This window comes from Falco rusticolus, chromosome 10 (assembly GCF_015220075.1).
Source record: "Falco rusticolus isolate bFalRus1 chromosome 10, bFalRus1.pri, whole genome shotgun sequence".
NCBI lineage: Eukaryota > Metazoa > Chordata > Aves > Falconiformes > Falconidae > Falco > Falco rusticolus.
Genome location: NC_051196.1, coordinates 35,097,680 through 35,116,501, shown reverse-complemented (window position 1 = coordinate 35,116,501; position 18,822 = coordinate 35,097,680). Strand labels below are relative to the sequence as shown.

The 18,822-nt window shown below is 54.5% G+C and overlaps 1 protein-coding gene across 3 annotated transcripts in view; it reads right to left on the bottom strand.

Annotated features, from left to right (window-relative positions):
* Nucleotides 1–769: 769 nt before the first annotated feature.
* Nucleotides 770–18,822, bottom strand: part of ACSS2 (acyl-CoA synthetase short chain family member 2) — a 33,214-nt gene continuing 15,161 nt past the window's right edge. For 2 of the 3 annotated variants that reach the window (XM_037403160.1, XM_037403162.1), the window contains 17 exons: nt 15,783–15,874; nt 15,141–15,244; nt 14,773–14,845; nt 13,892–13,967; nt 12,423–12,537; nt 10,799–10,837; nt 8,805–8,942; nt 8,389–8,559; nt 7,381–7,514; nt 6,683–6,815; nt 6,187–6,243; nt 5,800–5,880; nt 5,240–5,348; nt 5,029–5,097; nt 3,658–3,834; nt 2,792–2,866; nt 770–2,587 (listed from right to left, as the gene is read on the bottom strand). In XM_037403160.1, the coding sequence (XP_037259057.1) occupies nt 2,460–2,587; nt 2,792–2,866; nt 3,658–3,834; nt 5,029–5,097; nt 5,240–5,348; nt 5,800–5,880; nt 6,187–6,243; nt 6,683–6,815; nt 7,381–7,514; nt 8,389–8,559; nt 8,805–8,942; nt 10,799–10,837; nt 12,423–12,537; nt 13,892–13,967; nt 14,773–14,845; nt 15,141–15,244; nt 15,783–15,874 (1,771 nt within the window). In that variant the 3' untranslated portion in view covers nt 770–2,459. The remainder of the gene's footprint in view (nt 2,588–2,791; nt 2,867–3,657; nt 3,835–5,028; nt 5,098–5,239; nt 5,349–5,799; nt 5,881–6,186; nt 6,244–6,682; nt 6,816–7,380; nt 7,515–8,388; nt 8,560–8,804; nt 8,943–10,798; nt 10,838–12,422; nt 12,538–13,891; nt 13,968–14,772; nt 14,846–15,140; nt 15,245–15,782; nt 15,875–18,822) is intronic. The other variant, XM_037403161.1, reaches the window with a different exon arrangement.

Below are 18,822 nucleotides of genomic sequence, written 5' to 3'. Positions count from 1 at the left end.
CCGGCGCGTGGCCCTTTTGTGTACCTTTGCACCAGGGACGGCTGAAGACAACCCCCCAGTTTCTGCTCCGGTTGCTGTAAGGCTGCACAGCGCTGTGTTGGGGGCATGTCCTGGCACTCTGCAGTGCTGGCCCAGTGCAACCAGTGGGTGGAGGGGTGCTGGGTGAGCTGGGCTCCAGGAAGCTCAGCCTGGGCAGTTTGCTTGGAGCAGCAAGAGCCCAAGGTCAGATGCAGCCACGAGATGCTGTAGCAGGGTCCCTGCGCTGCTGGAGGCAGCTGCTGGTGAGGCCTGAGCAGAAGGTGACACTGGGGACCACAGCGTGGAGGCAGAGGCTGGCAGCCCTTGCTGTACCTGGATGAGGACCAGGCCAGGTGTGGAGGTGAGTCAGCTCCCAGCACCCCCAGGCTCCCCTGGCTGCTGTGCTGGGTGCCTGCCTGTCTGCCCGGCGCTGGCCCTGCAGGGGTGGCTGATCACAGACGGGTGTACGGCCGTGCACGGCCCTGAGCCTTAGTGGAACAACGCTGGCTGGAGACCAGGGAGAAGCTGAGGTACAGGCTCCCGCCCTGGAGCCAGAGCTTCTTGCCCCCATGCAGCGCAGCAGCACAGCCCCACAGCGCCCATAAATCCCAGCCCACAAAAAGGCATCACGTGGGCAGTAACCTGCCCCTGCTCAAAAGCCCACCCTGGTTAGCAAGGTCTGAGCACCCCCCTTTCCCCCAGACTCAACAGCAGACAAGCACCTACAACCCATGCACACTCTCTAAACCTGTTTCCATTTTGTTTCCTTGAATTTTATTTCATTTTGCATAAAACTCTAGCTGTTTCCAGCCAAAATTACATCGCAGACAGAGTAACAGAGGAGGAGAAGTGATGTAGGAATCCTTGTCAACAAGGTGGCACAATCCAGTGGTACAGAGCTGGGGCGGGGCACGGGACACGGGCACGCACCGAGCTGATGGATCACAGCCAAGTGCTGTGCCAGTGAGAGCAGCAGGTAAGGAGTGAGACTTGGGACTTGGACAACAGCCCACCAGAGCACCCGCCCCACCTGCCCTGAGCCCCCCGCCTCAGGGGTGCTCACCTCATCCTTCCCTGGCCAGGCAAAAGTCAGCTCAGGTTGCAGGTAAAGCCCATATGCTGGCACTCGCCGAAACAGCTGTTGCAGCAAGTTGTAAAGCCCAGTTCTCCTTTGGTTTAAGTGCAAAATCACACAGTTCGCATGCATGTTTTTATAGACATTACAAAGGAGGTATCTCCCAGCTCAATCCAAGGCTGGAGTTAAGCGTAATTCATTTGAAGAAGAATGGCTCTGGCAGTACCCTTGTCATGTTCAGGCTCTGGGGTTAGAGGTTTTGGGTGTTTTTCCTATCATCACAAATCCATGTCAGATTTAAGCAGAAGCTAACTTTAAACATCTTCCACCATTTTTTCCCTAATGGGAAAAACATCATCTAGGACTAACACAGCCCTGCCTGCCTTGGTTTCTTTGCTGTAGCGATGGTCATGGTGTGCTGTAACCCAGTGCCCGTTTGCCCTGCAATGGGAAAGGGGCTGCTGCGTGGCTTTCCTTCCCCTCCCTCCTTTGGTATCAACAGCACCCACTCCTACCCCAGGGCACGAAAGGAGCACACAGCGGTGGAGCCCAGCTGCGAGCAGGTGGAAGCAGCGCTCTCTGGGGCACATCAGACCAAGCCTTTTCCTCCTAGACCACACGTGGCTCCCTGTGGTGTCCATGGCCCCTGAAGGACCCTGGGCTGAGGAAAAACCACACCAGCCAGCACCATGCAGTCAGGAAGCAGCAGACCTTGGTACCAAGTTGCTCTGAAAAAGCCTGTTTGAAGCACAGAGCTCCCTTGAGCCTTGCCCCGCTCCCTTTCAGGCTAGGGGACCTCTGCCAGCAACAGGCTTGGATGGTGGATGCAGGACTGAAACTGCTGCCCCGTTATGATGCGAGTGTCCTAAGTTCTCACGCAGCTTGCAGCGCTCCAAGTAGAATAGGAAGCTTAGCTGGTGCGTGGCCAGCGGCAGATGTACCTCCCTCGCCTGCCTGCACTGGGTAACTCCAGACCACTTCCCCTCCAGCCTCCCCCGCCGAGTTCCTTCCCACTGTGCGCAAGGTACCAGGGCTCCTCAATTACATAAGTTAATTAACCACACCCCCCCGCCAAAAAAAAAAAAAAAATTAAAAATCAAGAATGAGGTGCTGAAAACGGAGGAGCGTGAGCTGAACCTCAGATATACCATACCCATCTGGAACATGATGAACACACTCCTCCGAGGCAGGGACGCGCTAGCGAGACACGGCTCTCCGAGCCAGCCTTTCCCTCATTCCCAGCGTTCGTACATTCAATTCAAAAAGTGAAGTTTCCTTCCCAGGGCAGACAGCGGACGTTCGAGGGACGTGCTCATCGGGACACTGCTGCTGCTACAGTTCTGCTCAGCAGGGACAAGTCATGCTGCTACTGCGTAGTGTCACATCTGCTGTTGAAAAGATGTTTTATGATGCCCGGGTTTGCCAAGGTGGAGATGTCCCCCAGATCTTTGTCATTTTTGGCGATCTTCCTTAATATCCGTCTGGTAATCTTTCCTGTAACAACCACCATGAAAGAAAAGCGGGAGTCAGGATCTCCAGCATCTGTAGGAGGGGGGAGTGCCCAGACCTACAGCACCCTGCTTGCCCTGAGGTTGCTCCCCCCCGAATTTGAGTGGCCCTGGACAAGCGGTTTAGGGCTGATTTCCTCCCACTGGCAGGAGCTACTCAGTCCTCCCAGTGCTGTCACTGGGCCCTTACCTGAGCGGGTTTTGGGCAGGCTAGGTGCATACTGGATGTAATCAGGTGTTGCAATCGGTCCAATTTTTTCTCTGACTAAAGAAAAAAAGAAGTATTTTCATTGTAGGTACTAGGAGACAGAACACACCCCCTTTTCAGGCAGGATGACCAAGTGAAGACGTGCAGAGCCCAGCTCCTGGGGAACGTGGTAGGGCAGCGCTTGGGGGTGCTGCACCCCAGCCTCGGGGCTGTGGGAGCGGGCAGCAGGGCCTGCAATGACAACAGGGCTAACAAGCACGTCTTCCCAAAGGCAAGGGCCCTCGTTTTTTCATTCTCTCCATCTCCAGGAGACCTCTAAAATGGCTACACCAACCACTACTACCATTTTGGTAGAGCAAGGACTGATTTGCTGTTGGGTTCCTACAGAGAAGGAACTGCCAAGGGTCTGTTTCACATATTAAATGCGGCAGGCTGCTGTGGCAGTTAAAGAGCTCCCTCGAGACCAGAGCACAAACACCCACAGCACTGACCCCCAGAGCAACCAAATGATCCTCACAGTGAGTCAGAACTGCCAGGGAGAGCTGTGGCAGCCGTGCCCACGCTGCTGCCAATGGAAGCCTGCCAGGTACCGCAGTCCTTCACGCAGCTTGCCAGCTCCCAGGAGGTAGAGCTGGCATCACATGAGCAGCCAAAGGCCAGGAGAACTAATTTTAGCCTTCACCAGCCGTGCTCTCTAATCAGAGGGGGCACCTTGTTGCAGTTGTCCACACCGCATTGCCCAGACTACGGGCACCCGCGTTCAAGTACCCAAGTCCTTAACCCCTCCATCACCTGCCCAGCACTGCCCTTCCCTGCTGCGTAACCTCCCCAACGCCGTCTGCTGCTACCTTGTTTTTTTAGCTCATCTGTCAGGTTCTTGGTGAACTCGTGGCCATCTCTCAGGGTCACAAAGCAGTAGAGGCACTCGCCTTTCAGGGGGTGCGGGTGGCTGACCACCGCAGCCTCTGAGATGGCAGTGTGCTCAAGCAAGGCTGACTCCACCTCTGCAGTGCTCAGCAAGTGGCCTGGAAGCAAGGAGAGGCAGTGTGTTACAGACCCCAGCACCAGGCTGGGGTCCTGCAGCTGGGAGGAAGAAGCCTGCGGGTGTAAAAGGCCCTAAACTATAGGTCTAAGAGCATCAACTTCATTTGCTTGAGAAAAGACAACAGCTGGAGAGAGAAACTCCAACAGGGCAGGGGCCAGGCTGCCCCGAAGGCTGCCAGGTATTGCTTACCTGCAGGGCGAGGCCATCTCCCCCGGCTGTTCTCCCTCCCACCTTTACCTGCTTTCCTGTAACAGATGATGGACTGTGCACAGCCTGGGCTGAGGAGGGGGTGGGTTTGGTGAGAGGAGACCTGCCCACATGGCCAGCTGGACGGTCAGAGGAGGAAGACGCTGCACCTGCAGAGCCCAGGACCCAGCCCCGCCAGGCACTGCTCCAGCTCATCACTGGGGAGATGGAACTCCGCTCCCCATCGCGGGGCAGGGGCACAACTCCCTCCTGTACCTGCACTCTGACATTCCGCCCTGGGACTGCTGTCGCAGAAAACCACAGGAAGGCGGTCAACTCCCAGAACGATCAAGCACTGCTGGTCAGATGAAAGGATCTGGTTTGATCCAGGGACAAGTAACCGCTGCCTGTGAGGTGCTGTGGTAAGTACCTGCAGGCTACCACAGCCTCGAGGAAGGGAGCGAGGGAGCTATTACGTGCGGTATATATGTAAAGTGATGGGCTGAGCAGCGGCTGGATCTCAAAGACTCAGTCAAGAGAGGCGGGAGAATCTCCTCCTCTGTAGCTCTGAGCTTCGTTAGCCCTACACAGAGCTGCAGGTTGGATTACGGACCACGCGGTCCTGCCCAGCCTCTGTGATTCCCTGTGGCCCTAAATCCTTCAGCACGGAGGCAACATGGCTGGTTAAGGACCTCCTCCAGGAGGTCAGAGAAGGTTCCTTCCCTTCAGCGTGCTGTCTCCAGAGAAAGTGATGTCACAAAGTCACAGACTCATCTGTCTCTGAAATAAACCTGACCCAGCAATTAAATCCACGTTGAGGACAGGTTGCTGGGCAGAGTCACAGATGCAGAACCATCCCCCATACAGCAAGGTAGCTTTGTAATTAGTGTCAGAAACGGATGCAGAAGTGTCCCCCATAAAGCAAGATGTCTCTTAACTAGTGTCAGAAAGCGTATCGGTCCCCACTGAAGACAAAACTCGTTCTTACCAGAAACATTCAACATGTCATCAATTCGCCCTGTGATCCAGTAATAGCCATCTTTATCTCTCCTGCAGCCTAAAAATAGCCAGAAATGACAGCGTGAGGAAGCAGTGCCAGCACTCAGAGCAACTGATAAGGGATTCTGAGGCCAGGACGTGGCAAAATTTAAATTGCCATCCCCAGGCCCCTGCAGCCACACACCTCTGGACAACCTTACCATCGCCTGTCACATAGTACCCAGGGAACTTCTTGAAGTACGTGGTTTCAAATTGCTGGTGGTTTCCGTACAGTGTGCGCATCATTCCTGGCCAGGGCTGCTTAAATACCTGACGGTGAAAAACGCAGACCTGAGTCAGTGAGAGCAAACCCAATAACCTGGGCTTTGCACCATGGCGACAGACGCATGCAGCCTCCGCAGGCGGTGACGGAGACGCTGGAGGCAGAGCCAGGAGTGATGACACTCAAACACTTGCTGCCCAGTGCTGATCTTCTGGGGAAGTCTCGCCAGGCTTGGCACGGGGGAAGGAGCTTGGCCGAGGAGTTGTTCCCATCCTCCCGCCTTGCCCATGCGTGCAAGTGCATTTAACCATCAGCTGAATGGTTTGTTTACGGCATAAAGCCCCCAGCAAGCTACAGCAGTGGAGGGAGTTCCTAGCACCCACGGGGGTCCCTTGGGTGGACCCAGAGTAAGCAGAGATGTGCACATGCTCCCAGGAAGGTCCTGGAGCTCACGGGGAATGGACAAGGGGAGGAGAGGGAAGATCAGCCCTTCTTTACCAGGTAGCCTTCTGCTTCTCCTTCCAGCTCTTCCCCCGACTCGTTCAAGATAGCAGGGACCACACCGAAGAAGGGGAACGTCTGCCATGGGGAGCAGAGAGCAAGGAGACAGGGAGGTGAGCCCACACATTAAAACCCCCGAACCAGGAGTGGGATGCAGAGCAAGGGCAGCTTTGGAGAGGCTGTGGCACATGGGCCTGTGAGCACAGCTGCACCAGGCCAGGCCTGGGATTTTGGGTGGTGGCCGCCCCCCAGACACACCACCATCCCACTATCACCCTGGCAGGCTGGTAAGCACCAGGCCATGGCACAGACAGTGCCAGCGGCTGCTGCAGTGCCTTGCTCCCCGGGGAGCCCTCCCTGCCCCAGGAGAGCAGAAGTACTCACAGCAGAGCCCGGCTTCAAAGGGGTGGCGGCAGGGAGGGGTGTCAGCATGTGGCCACCCTGCAAAGAGAGACAAACACGAGTCAGTGTGGGCCACGCCAGCCCACGCCACAGACATCTGCACTGGCTCTGGTCACATACAGGCTGCTCGGGGCAGCTGCAGAGACAGGGCCCCAGGAAGGATACGGCAGGGGACAGGGAGCCTGGGTTTGGGCACAAAGCTTTGGGGATGCTGAGGGACAGAAAGGGGAGGGGAGCAGGGTCCAGAGCAGACCTTGGCAGGGACCCTTTGGAGAGGAAGGTCCCCCCTTGGAGCCTGCTTGAGGTCCAGGAAAGAAAGAGAAGGGGAAGCAACACTTGCAGGCCACACCGGACTCTCCTGGGCAAGCAAAAGAACTAGTCCACATAACAACAAAGAAACACTAGGGCACACCTGCAACGACACCCTGTGGGGAGCACAAGGGAAAGAGGTCCCAGGGCCACCCAGGTGAGGACTCACTGTCTCCGTCTGCCAGAACGTGTCCACAATGGGGCACCTCTCTTCTCCCACCACGCGGTAGTACCACAGCCAAGCTTCAGGGTTGATGGGCTCGCCGACGCTCCCCAGCACCTTCAGAGACTTCCTGCTGTGCCTGTGGAGAGGAGGGGGCTGGCAGGGGCTCAGCAGGCCCTGGAGAGCAGCAGCGGTGAGCCTGCTGCACAGCAGAGCCTACAGGAACTCCTGTGCTACCCAAAGTGTACTTGGGGCTTCCAGGCATGGTTCAGACCCTTCTGGGCCCTCTTCCATGGGGGAAGAACGAAGACCTCTGTGATTTTGGTGTCTCCTGCCCCACACTCCCACTTGGCTCTGCTCCTTCCCCTCCTTGGGCCAAGCAGCAGCACACGGCTGAGCACTCTGCCCAGCACACCTCTGGGAGCTTTGGTCCGGAGCAGGGAGGACCTGCCACCTCTGAGCTTAGCTGCAGCTTATGATGGAAGAGGACCACCAGCTCAGAAGTGCCACCATGAAGTTAGCGCCGGGAGCGCAGAGACACAGCCTGCATATTGCTGTGTAGAAGGCACAAGATCCTGGTCTGTTCAGAAAATACGCTGGGGAAGCTGCTGCTCAGAGGGGAAGCTGGGGCCCCTGTCCCCCACTGGGAGCCTCTGGCTGTGCCGGAGCCAGGGATCCCCACGCCACTGGGGGCTGCCACTCACTTTTTGACAGGCTCCTCCCCGTGCTTCATCAGCAGCCGGACGGCTGTGGGGGCTGTGTAGAATTTAGTCACCTTGTACTTGTCAACGATGCTCCACATTCGCCCGATGTCCGGGTAGGTGGGGACACCTTCAAACTGAGCAGGAGACAGGGCAGTGAGACAGCCGCTCCTTACTGCTACTGACCTGCAGCACCTTCCCGTGCAGGAGGAGCCGGCAGCAACAGGGAGCAGCAGACGGACCCTAGCGTGTCCTTGTACAAATGCCAGGGCACCAGACAGTGAAACCAGCCCAGCCCAGGGACCCCTTTTAGTGTTTTTTTGGGACAGATCTGGAATCACCCCATCCCAGGCATTCTAGCAGATGTCCCCTGAAACACCCTAGCAGCACCGGCATTTGGGCGGCTACCACAGCGACAGTCCCACCAGCACAACTGACCCTGCCCACACAGCAAAAGGCAAGAGGTCCAAACACAGCGACAGAACCACAACCCGAAGCACCAAGAACCCCCAGAAGGACTCCCCCAACGTGACACCGATTTTCCTGCTTGCAATTCCCCAGGGAGTCTTGGGCACAGGCCTCTGGCTCCCTGATCTGTATGTAAGTTACAGCTGTACACTGTCAAGAGAAATACAGACGCAGGAGTTAAATCCAGCTTGTCAAACTGGCATCAGCAGTGAAAACATCACTCCCTGCTCCTGATCCGGCTTCCACATTACCCTGCAGCAGCCCTGGCTCCCCTGGTGCACAAGGCTTGTACTTCTAAGGGAAAGAAACAGGGGAGCACTTGAAAAACTAAACACCCAAAAGTCACATATCAAGTAGCTCCCCCATCTGCCACCGAGCAGACACCCATGCCCTCCCTGGGGACCGTCACCCTTTCTCACAGAGCGCGGCACACTGCACGCAAGCGAGAAGCACATTCGTCACACAGCAATGCAGGGATGCAGCTCAGCACCGTGTCCTCCACGTTCTTGGGGTAAAAGCACCCAGCCGCCACCCAGCACTTACCAACACACTAGTTGCCCCGTTTGCCAAGGGTCCGTAAGTGAGGTAGGAATGGCCCGTTATCCACCCGATGTCAGCTGTGCACCAGTAGACATCCTCCGGTTGGTAATCAAACACATATTTAAATGAGGTGGCAGCAAAAAGCATGTATCCACCCACTGTATGCAGCACACCCTAGGAGGAGAAGGCAAGCAACCGTCAGCGCAAGCGCCCACCCAGGCCCTCACCCTCCCGGGCCAAGCTGAGCATCACCAGCCCACTGAGCTCAAACAGCAGCAGTGACCAGCACAGCCCCTTTCCCAAGGGCTCTGTGGATCCTCCTCTTAGTGGGGCCTCCCAGCAGGACCCTCAGCAGCGCCCACAGCGAGGCATTACTGCGGTTCAGCCCGGCCCCGTGGGCGGTGGGCTAGGAAGCATACCTTGGGTTTCCCAGTTGAGCCACTCGTGTAGAGGATGAAGAGTTCGTCCTCCGCGTCGCACCACTCAGGCTCACACTCCGTGCTGGCACCACCCATCAGCTCGTGCCACCACACGTCCGTGGCTGGGTTCCAGGGAGTCTGGGAAAAACAGATTAGAAACAGGCTTGCCCAAAATAAGAGAAGTGGGGGGGACGAGGGGTGCAGCCCTAACCTCACCCCCCTCACAGACCATCGAGGCAGATGTTCACAGCACAGCTTCTGCCCCAGAGCTGCCTGCTGCAAACCATGCACCACAGCTGCAGCCCCCACTCTAGAAGCTCCTTTTCTCAGCCCAGAGCCACGAGGAAAACCTTTAAACACCGTCTGGCTGCAAGACCTGAAGCAGGTTGCCCAGACCACCGGTATCGCAAATAACTCAGCAGTAGCAGCCAGGAGAGGGTCCACGGCAGCAGCTGCTCCGTGCTCTCCCAGCAAACAGGCTTCTCCTGCCCACAGGGCTGCCCCGGAACAGCCAAGCAGCGAGCCTCCCCCAGCACAGCCGCACACCCACCTGTCCCGCACGCCTTGCGGGGACCCCTACAGCAGCATGGCCCGAGACAAACAGGAACATGTTTGCTGGGCTCACACTGCTCGGCCTGCAGACACCCCCCACCCCAAAAAAAAAGAAACCAAAACAAATCTGTTAACCTGATTTTAAGGAAATTACCCTGCTGCTCCGACGTGGAAGCACCCAGCACTGGCCACCCGAAGGAGCTACTCGAGGATGCCAGAGCTGTAACAGAGCCACCAGTGCTTGTGGCTGGTGGGCAGAAGTCACCCCAAGAGTTGTGCTGTGCCAGCTGGCACAGATCACTGCAAGACCTAACTCCACCTGAGCTCACCTTTCCTCAAAGGAGCTTGGGGTGGCCACGTGGGCAACACTCCCCAGCCTCAGCACGGATGTGCACATCTGTGAGGGCCAGCACGCTGACCCAGAGCCTTGCAGCTCCCAGCCTGGGCACTTCTCCTCGCAGAGCTAGAGCCCATTGCACAGGCACAGCCTGCACAGAGTCCCCACAGCCCCCTCAGCTGGGCTGCACGGAGGCACAGAGAGCAGAGCAGCCACGAGGTCACACGATGACTCTCTGCAGCCTAAAGATGTTCACGTGCCATTTGGAGGCACCGGGACCCCACGGCCCAGCACACAGCTCCTGCACACGTGGTGCAGGGGACACTACCTGCTGGACAGCCTGGTGTAACCGAGCCCACCTGGAAAGCCCTCACAGATCCCCAGGGCTCCTGGCTTTACCTGGGGAAGCAGTTTCCACAGGTCTGTCCCACCAGCAAGCCCCCAGCAAAGCACCAGGTCAAACAAGCCCAAGGTAGGCTCACACCAGCCCATCCAACAGTGGCTTTCTTGCATCCCTCCTTCAAGGATCCCTCCACCTTAGCCCCCAACTTCCACTGTCCATGGAGGAGGTCAGCCCCACGGCATGGCACACAGCCCCTGAGGCCAGGCCTCTGCCTGCCTGCTCGTGGGGTCCTCAGGCCCCAGCTCCTTGGATGGGGCAGGCAGAGTCCACATTGTAGCTCCAGAGCTCCAGGTCTGCTGCCCATGGCACATCACTGCAGCCGGGAAGCTGTGGGTGATCCCTGCCAGCGTCACCGCAAAGGGAAGTGCATTGCGACAGCTGCTTTTAAAAAAGGCAGAGATGAACCGTTATCCGAACGCTGACAGCGCATCCTGGGGTTCTGCATTTCCCGTCAGCACGCTGACGTGCGCTCAGGGGCTTCTATGGATGCAGATTTGTTTCTGGCAGCACAGTTGGTGGCACTGCATTCGCCCCGAAACCGTGGGCAGCTCTGGCCAAGCGGCGAGTGGTAACTACCACTAACATGCAACTGCTGGTAACCTGGTTAGGAAGGCACGTGTGGCCGTGCAGAGTCAGAGCGGTTAGGAAGGGGGAGCGGAAGGGAGATGCCACGAGGAGGAAGGCAGCGCTGTGTGTAAATACCTTGGGATGGAGTCTCTGTGAGCTCTCAGTCTTTTTTTCCTGTTAAAAATCCACAAAGAGGGTGTGAAAGTTGAGAAGCAGAGGATCCACACTGGGCTTTGCAGGCAGGGAGCTGGAAGCCCACAGGCCTGGATGCTGGGAAACCATCCTGGCAGGCTGGAGGGCACTTGGATCCCGGGCCAGGCCAGGAGATGCCCTCTGCCTGTTTCCAGCACCTTCCCTGGGTACCCACCACCTGTGCAGCGGGTCGCAGAGGCCACCCCTGCACGCAGCCAGCTGGGTACAGAAGCGCAGAGCTGGCGCACAGCCCACGGACCGTCTGAGAGTGTCACACAAGCCGACAGCATGGTAAGTGTGCTCACCGGGGAAAGCAATCTTTAACAAAGCGTCTGAACAAGTACAGCAGCAAAACCCACAGGGTAAGGGACACCCTCCAGCCTCCTCCCGGGACAGTCTGCATAGTAACATCACCTCACCCACAGCACCCAGTGCAGGGACAGGCTTCTCTGCGACCACCCAGCCAGGGAAACCTTGTGCAGGAAGGCCAGTCTGCTCCGGTATTCCCAGCCCTTTGCAGCTACCCTGCCCTCGCAAGAGAGGGGGCAGAGGAGGCCAGTGTAACACAGCCAGACTGGCAAACATCGAGCAACACCCCAATAAAATTAACACAGCTGAACAAGGAAAAGTAGCTCAAAGATACAGAATCTGCTGGGACTTCTTGTTCCAGGGATGCACACAGACCATCCTTCTGAAAACAGAGCCCAAAGCTCACATGTGCTCCCCAAATACAACCCATTTCTGAGCAAGCAGCAGCCTGGGGATAACCCAATGCAAATAATCACCAAACACACAGGGACCGAAGACACCACGGTAAGACACGGAGCCGTTTGGTAGTTCAAAGCGACCTGCCTTTTAAGCAGATGAAGACAGCGGGTAGCAGCCGGGTGCAGCAAGACTGCACACCAGCCTCGGGAGCTCAGCAGGCAGCCACGGCTCCACGACACCTTCCCCTCCTTCCACCCCCACCTCGCCACATGCCTCTGGCCCACATCCTTTCATCTGGTTTCAGTTGCAAGGGAAAACCGCAGCCCCAGCAGCTGACGCAGTTACTCTGCCAGCTACACAGAGGCTGCACTATTCTCAGCATATGATTGTTGTCATGTCGGGGGGCTGCGTTGAACCCACACCATGAGCACAAATCGCCTGTTTTTCCTCTTGCTTCCACTGTCACAGCTACGGTGCAGGACGGCATCGGTCTTTGCAAAAAGCAGAGAGAGTTACAGGATTAGGAAGGGAAAGCCTTCACTGTACAGAGGAAAACAGGCATCTTGTCCTTGTCCTAGTGGCTTTGGAAGATGTACCCGCTGTGCTCGCAGGGGTCCTGCGGGCTGGCAGCTAGTGATGGTGTTAAAGGAAGCAGCAGGGAGAGGATCTTGGTAAAGGAAAAGGAACCATTTTTCAGACCACTCGCAATGCAACAACAGCAAGAAGGGGAGAAAACAGGAACAGGAGTCAAGAGAACAGGAGCATCCAGGGAAGCACTGCAGCGGTTTTGCACCGATCGATTTGCTGGGTAGAGGCCCATAGCCATAAAATCCCCCCTCTCACCCCCACAGGAGCATACCTGTACATCCTGGCACAGCCTTTTGAGAGGGGGAGATTTGCTGCATGTCCCGTCCACTGCTACCTCTTCCCTCCCCAAGTGCTTCACCACGATGCACTTTTTCAAAGGGGAGCCCCTGTAAAAGGCAGGAGCTGTCAGAACAGGCTGCTCGGGCACGGGCTGAGCCCGCCCTTCACAGGCAGCACTGCAGGCAGAGCAGGGGCCCTGAGCTGCCCTTGTTGAGCTACAGCGTACGGTGCCACGCAACCTCCAGGCACACCATGAATTCTCAAGGCGCACAGCCACAGGAACAGAGCTTGGAGAGCAGGAAAGGTCTGTGCACAGCTTCCTGGGGATTTATCAGGTAGGATTCTTATGGAGGAAAGGGGGATTGGGCAGTGACTGGGCAGATTCCTTACAAATCCCAAACTTGCCCACTTGTACCCATGAACAAGACCTTGCACAGCACCCAGGAGATATTAGGTGGCTGCTCCCATCCTTAGGCGTGACCAACTGTCTGATTCAGAAGGAGGAAAAGCTTCCAAAGCCAGACTATACGTCAAGGAAAAGAGTGGGCATTTGTCCCCTCATGGGGGCTAACGCAGCCTACCCATAATGCAAACACAATGATCTCACCTCCCGTCAGCCCTGTCAGGGTACCAACACACTGTCTCCAACAGCTCATTCCCAACTTCCAAGATCACTTCTGTCCTCCCAGGTACCTATTTTTACAGCCCTATACACTTACGTTTTCAAGTTTTAGAGTTTGACATGCTTTTATAAAGTTTGAATTTCTAACACGCACACTACCTGCCCTAAATTTTCATGTTTGATCAAATTTATAAGACCACATTCAGTCTCACACAAGCTACACAGACTCTGTCTGTAAGCTTGGCAAAGCCATTTCACCATGATTATTTCCCCTTCCATTTTTTAAAAAATAAAGCAGCTTCACCATATATTCGTGCACAGTGAGGCCCTGATCCAGTGCACTTGTTGGTGCATGTCAACTGGAGTGCCCACTCCTGTTTACACAGCCATTTCCCAAACTTGAATAATTTCTGATTTATTTCATTGTTGTCGAATTAGTGGCTTTGGAACAAGACTAAAGCCTCATCTTGATGTGCCCCACAGCACTGTGTCCAAGTGTTCATAACTGGTATAGTGGTGCGTTATTCCCTCCCACTCCAGGAGCTGTTGCAGAACTGGGAGATCTGCCATGGGCCGCTATGATGGTGGATCAATCTCTCTCCAGCAAATCCTCCCCCATCCAATATGTGGGCCTTCAGGTCAGAACAAACAAGAGGAAAGTTAAAAGAAAATGTTTTTAAGATGAGGGAGTCAAAGCACATACTCCTTCTGAGAGGCTCAGGAACGCGGTGCAGCTCGTGTCTGCTGCAGAGCCTGCCCACCTATGAAGATTCCATACCCAGGTGTGCGGGAGCAGATTCCGGTAGCGATGCCTTCCTTACAAAGGAATCCAGACTTACTTGTCTTTACATTTCTGAAGGGCTTCATCTGCAATCTGCTTCAAGTTGACCAGCTTGTCCCCTCGATAAAAGGCATCTGCAAAATGGTAAGGAAGACATTAGAGGGCCTTCACGGCCAGGGCAGCCTGGGACAGCTGGAAGCAACAAGCAGTTGTTTCAGGAGGGCAGAGCAGAGCTCACATACTGCAAATGAGGGAAAGCAGTCAGGCAGCTGATGGGAAAGGTTTCCTAATACACCCTTTTAGCCTAGAGAAACAGATCCAAGAGAAATGGTGAAATTCCTTCCCTGGGAGAGGTTCCAAATTGACCCCAACAAGTCCCTTGGGTATATTCTGTGCAAAATAATCCAACATGGCCAGAACACAGACCGCAGTTTAGTGGGTTTTTTCCATGCCATGGACCTATTAATAAAAACACTATTTTTTGCACTATTGCAAAAACAGTTGGAGAAATGCAGCGGGTGTGCATGCAAACACTACCACTTCCTTGCTTTACAAGGCTGAGAGTTGCAGCAGAAATGTCCTTAAAATTGGGAAGGGAGGGAATTCTCATATTAGGACTGCCTCATAAACGATACATCTTGCAAACATCTGGCTGATTTTGAAGAGGAAAATGGATGAGAAGCGTTTGGAAACATCTTATTAGCAGCTGGTGACATCATGCTTTACAGGACAAAGTGGGCGGGCTGCTTATATGCTTCACTGTACATTCGAAGTGGAAAATAGTACTCCAGCACCGCTACAAGCGGTGCATCCGCCTTGCGGCAGCTCAGCTAAAGCACTGCCCCTTCCTCTTCCATTTCCAAGTGCATCTGGCTTTTAAAATAAGGGCCTTTCAGACAGGCTACAGTAATGGCTCAGGGGCACAGATGCATGTTTTACCTGCTGTGATGAGGAGAGAACAACCGCAGTCAAGAATTCGCTCGCAAAGAGAGTCTGCCGAGAAACCTGCAAACTGACAGAGATCACACAACCAAGTCAGCAAGAACACAAAAAATACAACTCAAAAAAACCAACAGCAGCTGTGCGGTTCACCCGCGGTAAACGATACCACCAGGCACTGATGGAGACAGCTAAAGGAGCTTCATTCCACACTTAATGCAGAAAAGGGCTAGGCAACAGCAGCACCTTAATTGAGTTTCCATCCATCTCATGGTCAGCACCCATCTTTCAAACTCCTCTCCCAGAAAGAAGAGCTGCTCTCCGCAAAGAGCTCAGCACCAAGAGCAACACAAAGGGCTTGTTCCTACCACAATGGAGTGCAGAGCTCCAATCCTGGCGCAGGCCAGCATGGCTACAACCAGCTCCAAGATCATTGGCATGTAGATGGAAACTCGGTCGCCTTTTTTCACACCTGCGGAGAGAAAACAAACACATCACATGGCAAAAGGACAGGATACAGAAAGAAACTAATGATTTAAATCAGCATCTATATGTACACAATAAAGCTTCAGATGGAACTAGGGCTGAACCAGTCTTGGGTTTTGCCTTTCAAGCCCTACAGCTCTGGTAAGATAAGATGACTGCAATGAACGCTCCATGTTCTCATTGGACGCAGCCCTTGAAGGAGGCAGAAGTGTAACTGGTGCCCACTGCTCACTGGAGAATCCCTGAGCAGCAAGTTTTGAGCACAGATTTCTTCCTTGTACAACTGACTTGGCCAGCATTGATTAGTTTTCACAAACAGAGCCAGAGATGAATCTCCAAAGGTGCATTGCAGAGCAAATCTGCATCCACTCTGCTTTACAAATGTGGAGGCAGAGAGAGAGGTGAAGTATTTTGCACAGAATTAATCAACAGACTGACAACCAGACAAAAAACGAGCCCAATCTCCAAAACCCCGGTCTGATGCATTCCCAGTATCCAATGTTCCTCTTGCTTCAGCTGCGTACCTTGGCTGCGGAGGACATTGGCGAACTGACAGACTTTGTGCAGCAACTCGCTGTATGTTATTTTCGCGGAATCCCCAGGTTCATTCCCTTCCCTGGAAAAGCAAGGTAGTATTTGTTATTGTACAAGCATTACAAGGCAAGCGCTGCACTTACTGCTTTGGACAACGTGTATGACCTCATCTGCCCTTCCAAGCAGAGTAACCAAACCCCAGAAATCCAATCCTGGGCTAAAGTTCTCCAATAGTAGGAAAATTAAGTCCAAAGTCCCCATTCCCTGTGTAGATCAGTATACCTGAAATCAATTGAATGCATGCAGTGGAAATACATGGTACTTTCAGAGAGGCAAGGAAGGTCCAACGGAACCGAAGCTGAGAGAGCACAAGCCCAAGAGCAAGCCAGGATTTACGGCATGGCACCCTTGCTCACATGCAGATATATCTGCATGACACATTGGCCAACGTTATTGTGCAGCAGCACACAGCCCTTAAATACCTGCCATCCGATGGACTGCGATGGGGTGTCAGGGCTGCCTTATTTTCCAAGGTCACACATACCAATGTATTTGTGCTATGTCATGCCTGCTCTGCATTATTGTCTCTGTGGCCCTCCATGAACCAACTCTGGGCTGCTGCAGCCCAGGTGCCAGTTCAGTGGGACATCCCATTAGACACACCGATGGGAAGAAGAGCCAAGAGCTGCAACCAGAGATGGAACGGGAATGTCGCATCCCCAGAGAAACGGTTTGCTACCGAAGAAAGCAGCAGGTAATTTTAATGTGACACAAGTCTTCAGCTATGCAAAATAAGGTGGCACTCCCAACAGAATGGGAGATTAACAAAGAATTTGAATTTATTCTCTCCCTGAGGCAACCAGTACAAAACCAGTAATGATCCATAAAAGAATAGGTTATCACTCTCAGTTGATAGTCCCCGTGGAAAAGTGTCCCCTTGAGTATGTGCAGCCAAATGAAAAACAACCCTGGTGCTGGGGAGAAGCCAGGAAGCACCTCCACGCTGTGTCCTCCCTTAGGACTGCAGCCAGGCTCCGTCTAACTTGGGAACAGAAACCTCACTTCTTTAACATCCAAGCAGTCCAGAGCATACAAAAAATATGTACTGAATTCTGCTAAAACTAACCCCTGCTCCTCCTTCCCCGGCAACACAAACAGCGGGAGTGCTCCTGTGACACAGAAATGCATAACCACACACCCTCATTTCTCGTATCATTCTGTGTCAGCGCAACAGTGACCAGTGCTCCAGTGGCAGGCATGGTCCTGGTGGAAACAGCGTAAGAGTCAGGAAAGCCCTGCTGACACAGGCTCTGCACCTCCTGCCCCATGCAGGACAGGGCTTTCAGAACTGGGGGTTACACTTGGATTACCCCATTCAAAAGCTACTCATGGATCTGCTGCTTACAAATTTGACTTGTCCCACTCGATACCCAGTTATACTCCTGGCTTCCATGGTGGTCTGCAGCAACGGGGCGCATCGATACCTGCACTAAACTAACTTGCACAGGGCAGTGTTATCTTCCTACCAGTGGCTCCTGCAAGGGGATTCCCTGCTTGATCCTTTATGCAAGTTTGGTCCCTTTTAAGTGCAAAGAGGAGAGAAACAAGAATACTAAGAAAAAGTGTGGGAATGAAAACCAGCGTTCAGGGCAGGCAGCTCAGCTCTGGCATCCAAGCAGTTTGCCCTCCTTTCCCCATCATTACCAAGAGCATCACACTTTGAGCTAAATAACATGTGAGACTTGGGCTAGGGCCCTAACAGCAGGGCTCTCGCCTAGTAAAGAGAAACCAGGAAATCAGAGAGTTTCCTTGTTGATTTTATTACTTGAGGGTCAAAGATCCAAGAGCCGATTTCAGTGCTGGACTAAGGAGCTGTAACTGATTTCAGTGCTGTAACTGATCTGGCTTAGAGGAAGAGCATCTTCTTCTGTTGCATCCGGCGGTGTGCTGGGAGCCCTGCCTCGCCACGCAGAGGTTTCCCTCAGTGCATCTATGCTGCAGGCACAACAACATCAAGGCTAGTGCTGCGCAAACCTGCTTGGGTCCAGACGTGCAGTACCACCGCACGTGCAGGCCTGCCCCTCAGTGATGAGCCTTGCTAGGAGATACCTCTTAAAGGCAATTATAATGCTTCCAAAAGCAAGCTGGAACACCCCAGCCCCACTAACCCCCTGCACCTAAAGATCTCCGCACTGGGGTCTGCTGGGCACTGTGGGCAGGCCCTGTGCAACCCAGCCCCCAGCCCAGGGTAAAACCGGGCAGGGAGGAGGGACAGTGCTCTGCTGCAGCATAGGATCTAATTACAACCTTTACTAAGAGAGAAACACATTAGGAGGAAAGGCTAGCACAGGCTGTCCCATCTGGAAGGCTTCCCATGTAAGGCAGGTAGGCAGGCAGGCAGCCCGCGGCCCTGGGTGCTATTTGGGGGCTCAGCTGGGCACCGCAGGTGAAGTGCTGTTTTGGCTGGTGGCAGACTTAGCCAAGGACACAGCAGAAAGCACTGGTCCCCCGTGCCAGGGAAATCAGGTGTGCCCATCAACTTGGTGATGCAACACCTACCTCAGGAGGGAGAGGAAGGCTCCGCTTTGCATGCAAAACTTGGGAGTCCTCTGACAGAAGCCCTGCAATCCTGCGCCCCAGGAAGACTTGGCTCCCTGCCTTGAGCCTTCCCGGCTGCATTTGTAATGCATCTCCTTGACAGACTCCCAGCAGAGCCTGGCCCTGCCCTGCAAACAGATTTCCAGAGGTGCCGATTTGCTTTGGGCTGGGGTGGCCACTGCTGCCACAAGGTGGGCTGATGGTGGGATGCAGACAGAACCTATGTAAAAAGCTGCACTGAGCATCCTGCACTTGCTGGGCAGCTGTGAGGAGATGGCAGCTTCTCGGGCGAGCAGCCCTGCATACCCGCTCTGGGCAGATCCATGCTGCCTCCCGCAAACGGTACCTGGGAGGGACACGGACCTCTCCTGAGCCACCTGCGTGCAAGGCATCACTTTGACATCCCTGCTTTCCCTGCACATGAGAAGCACA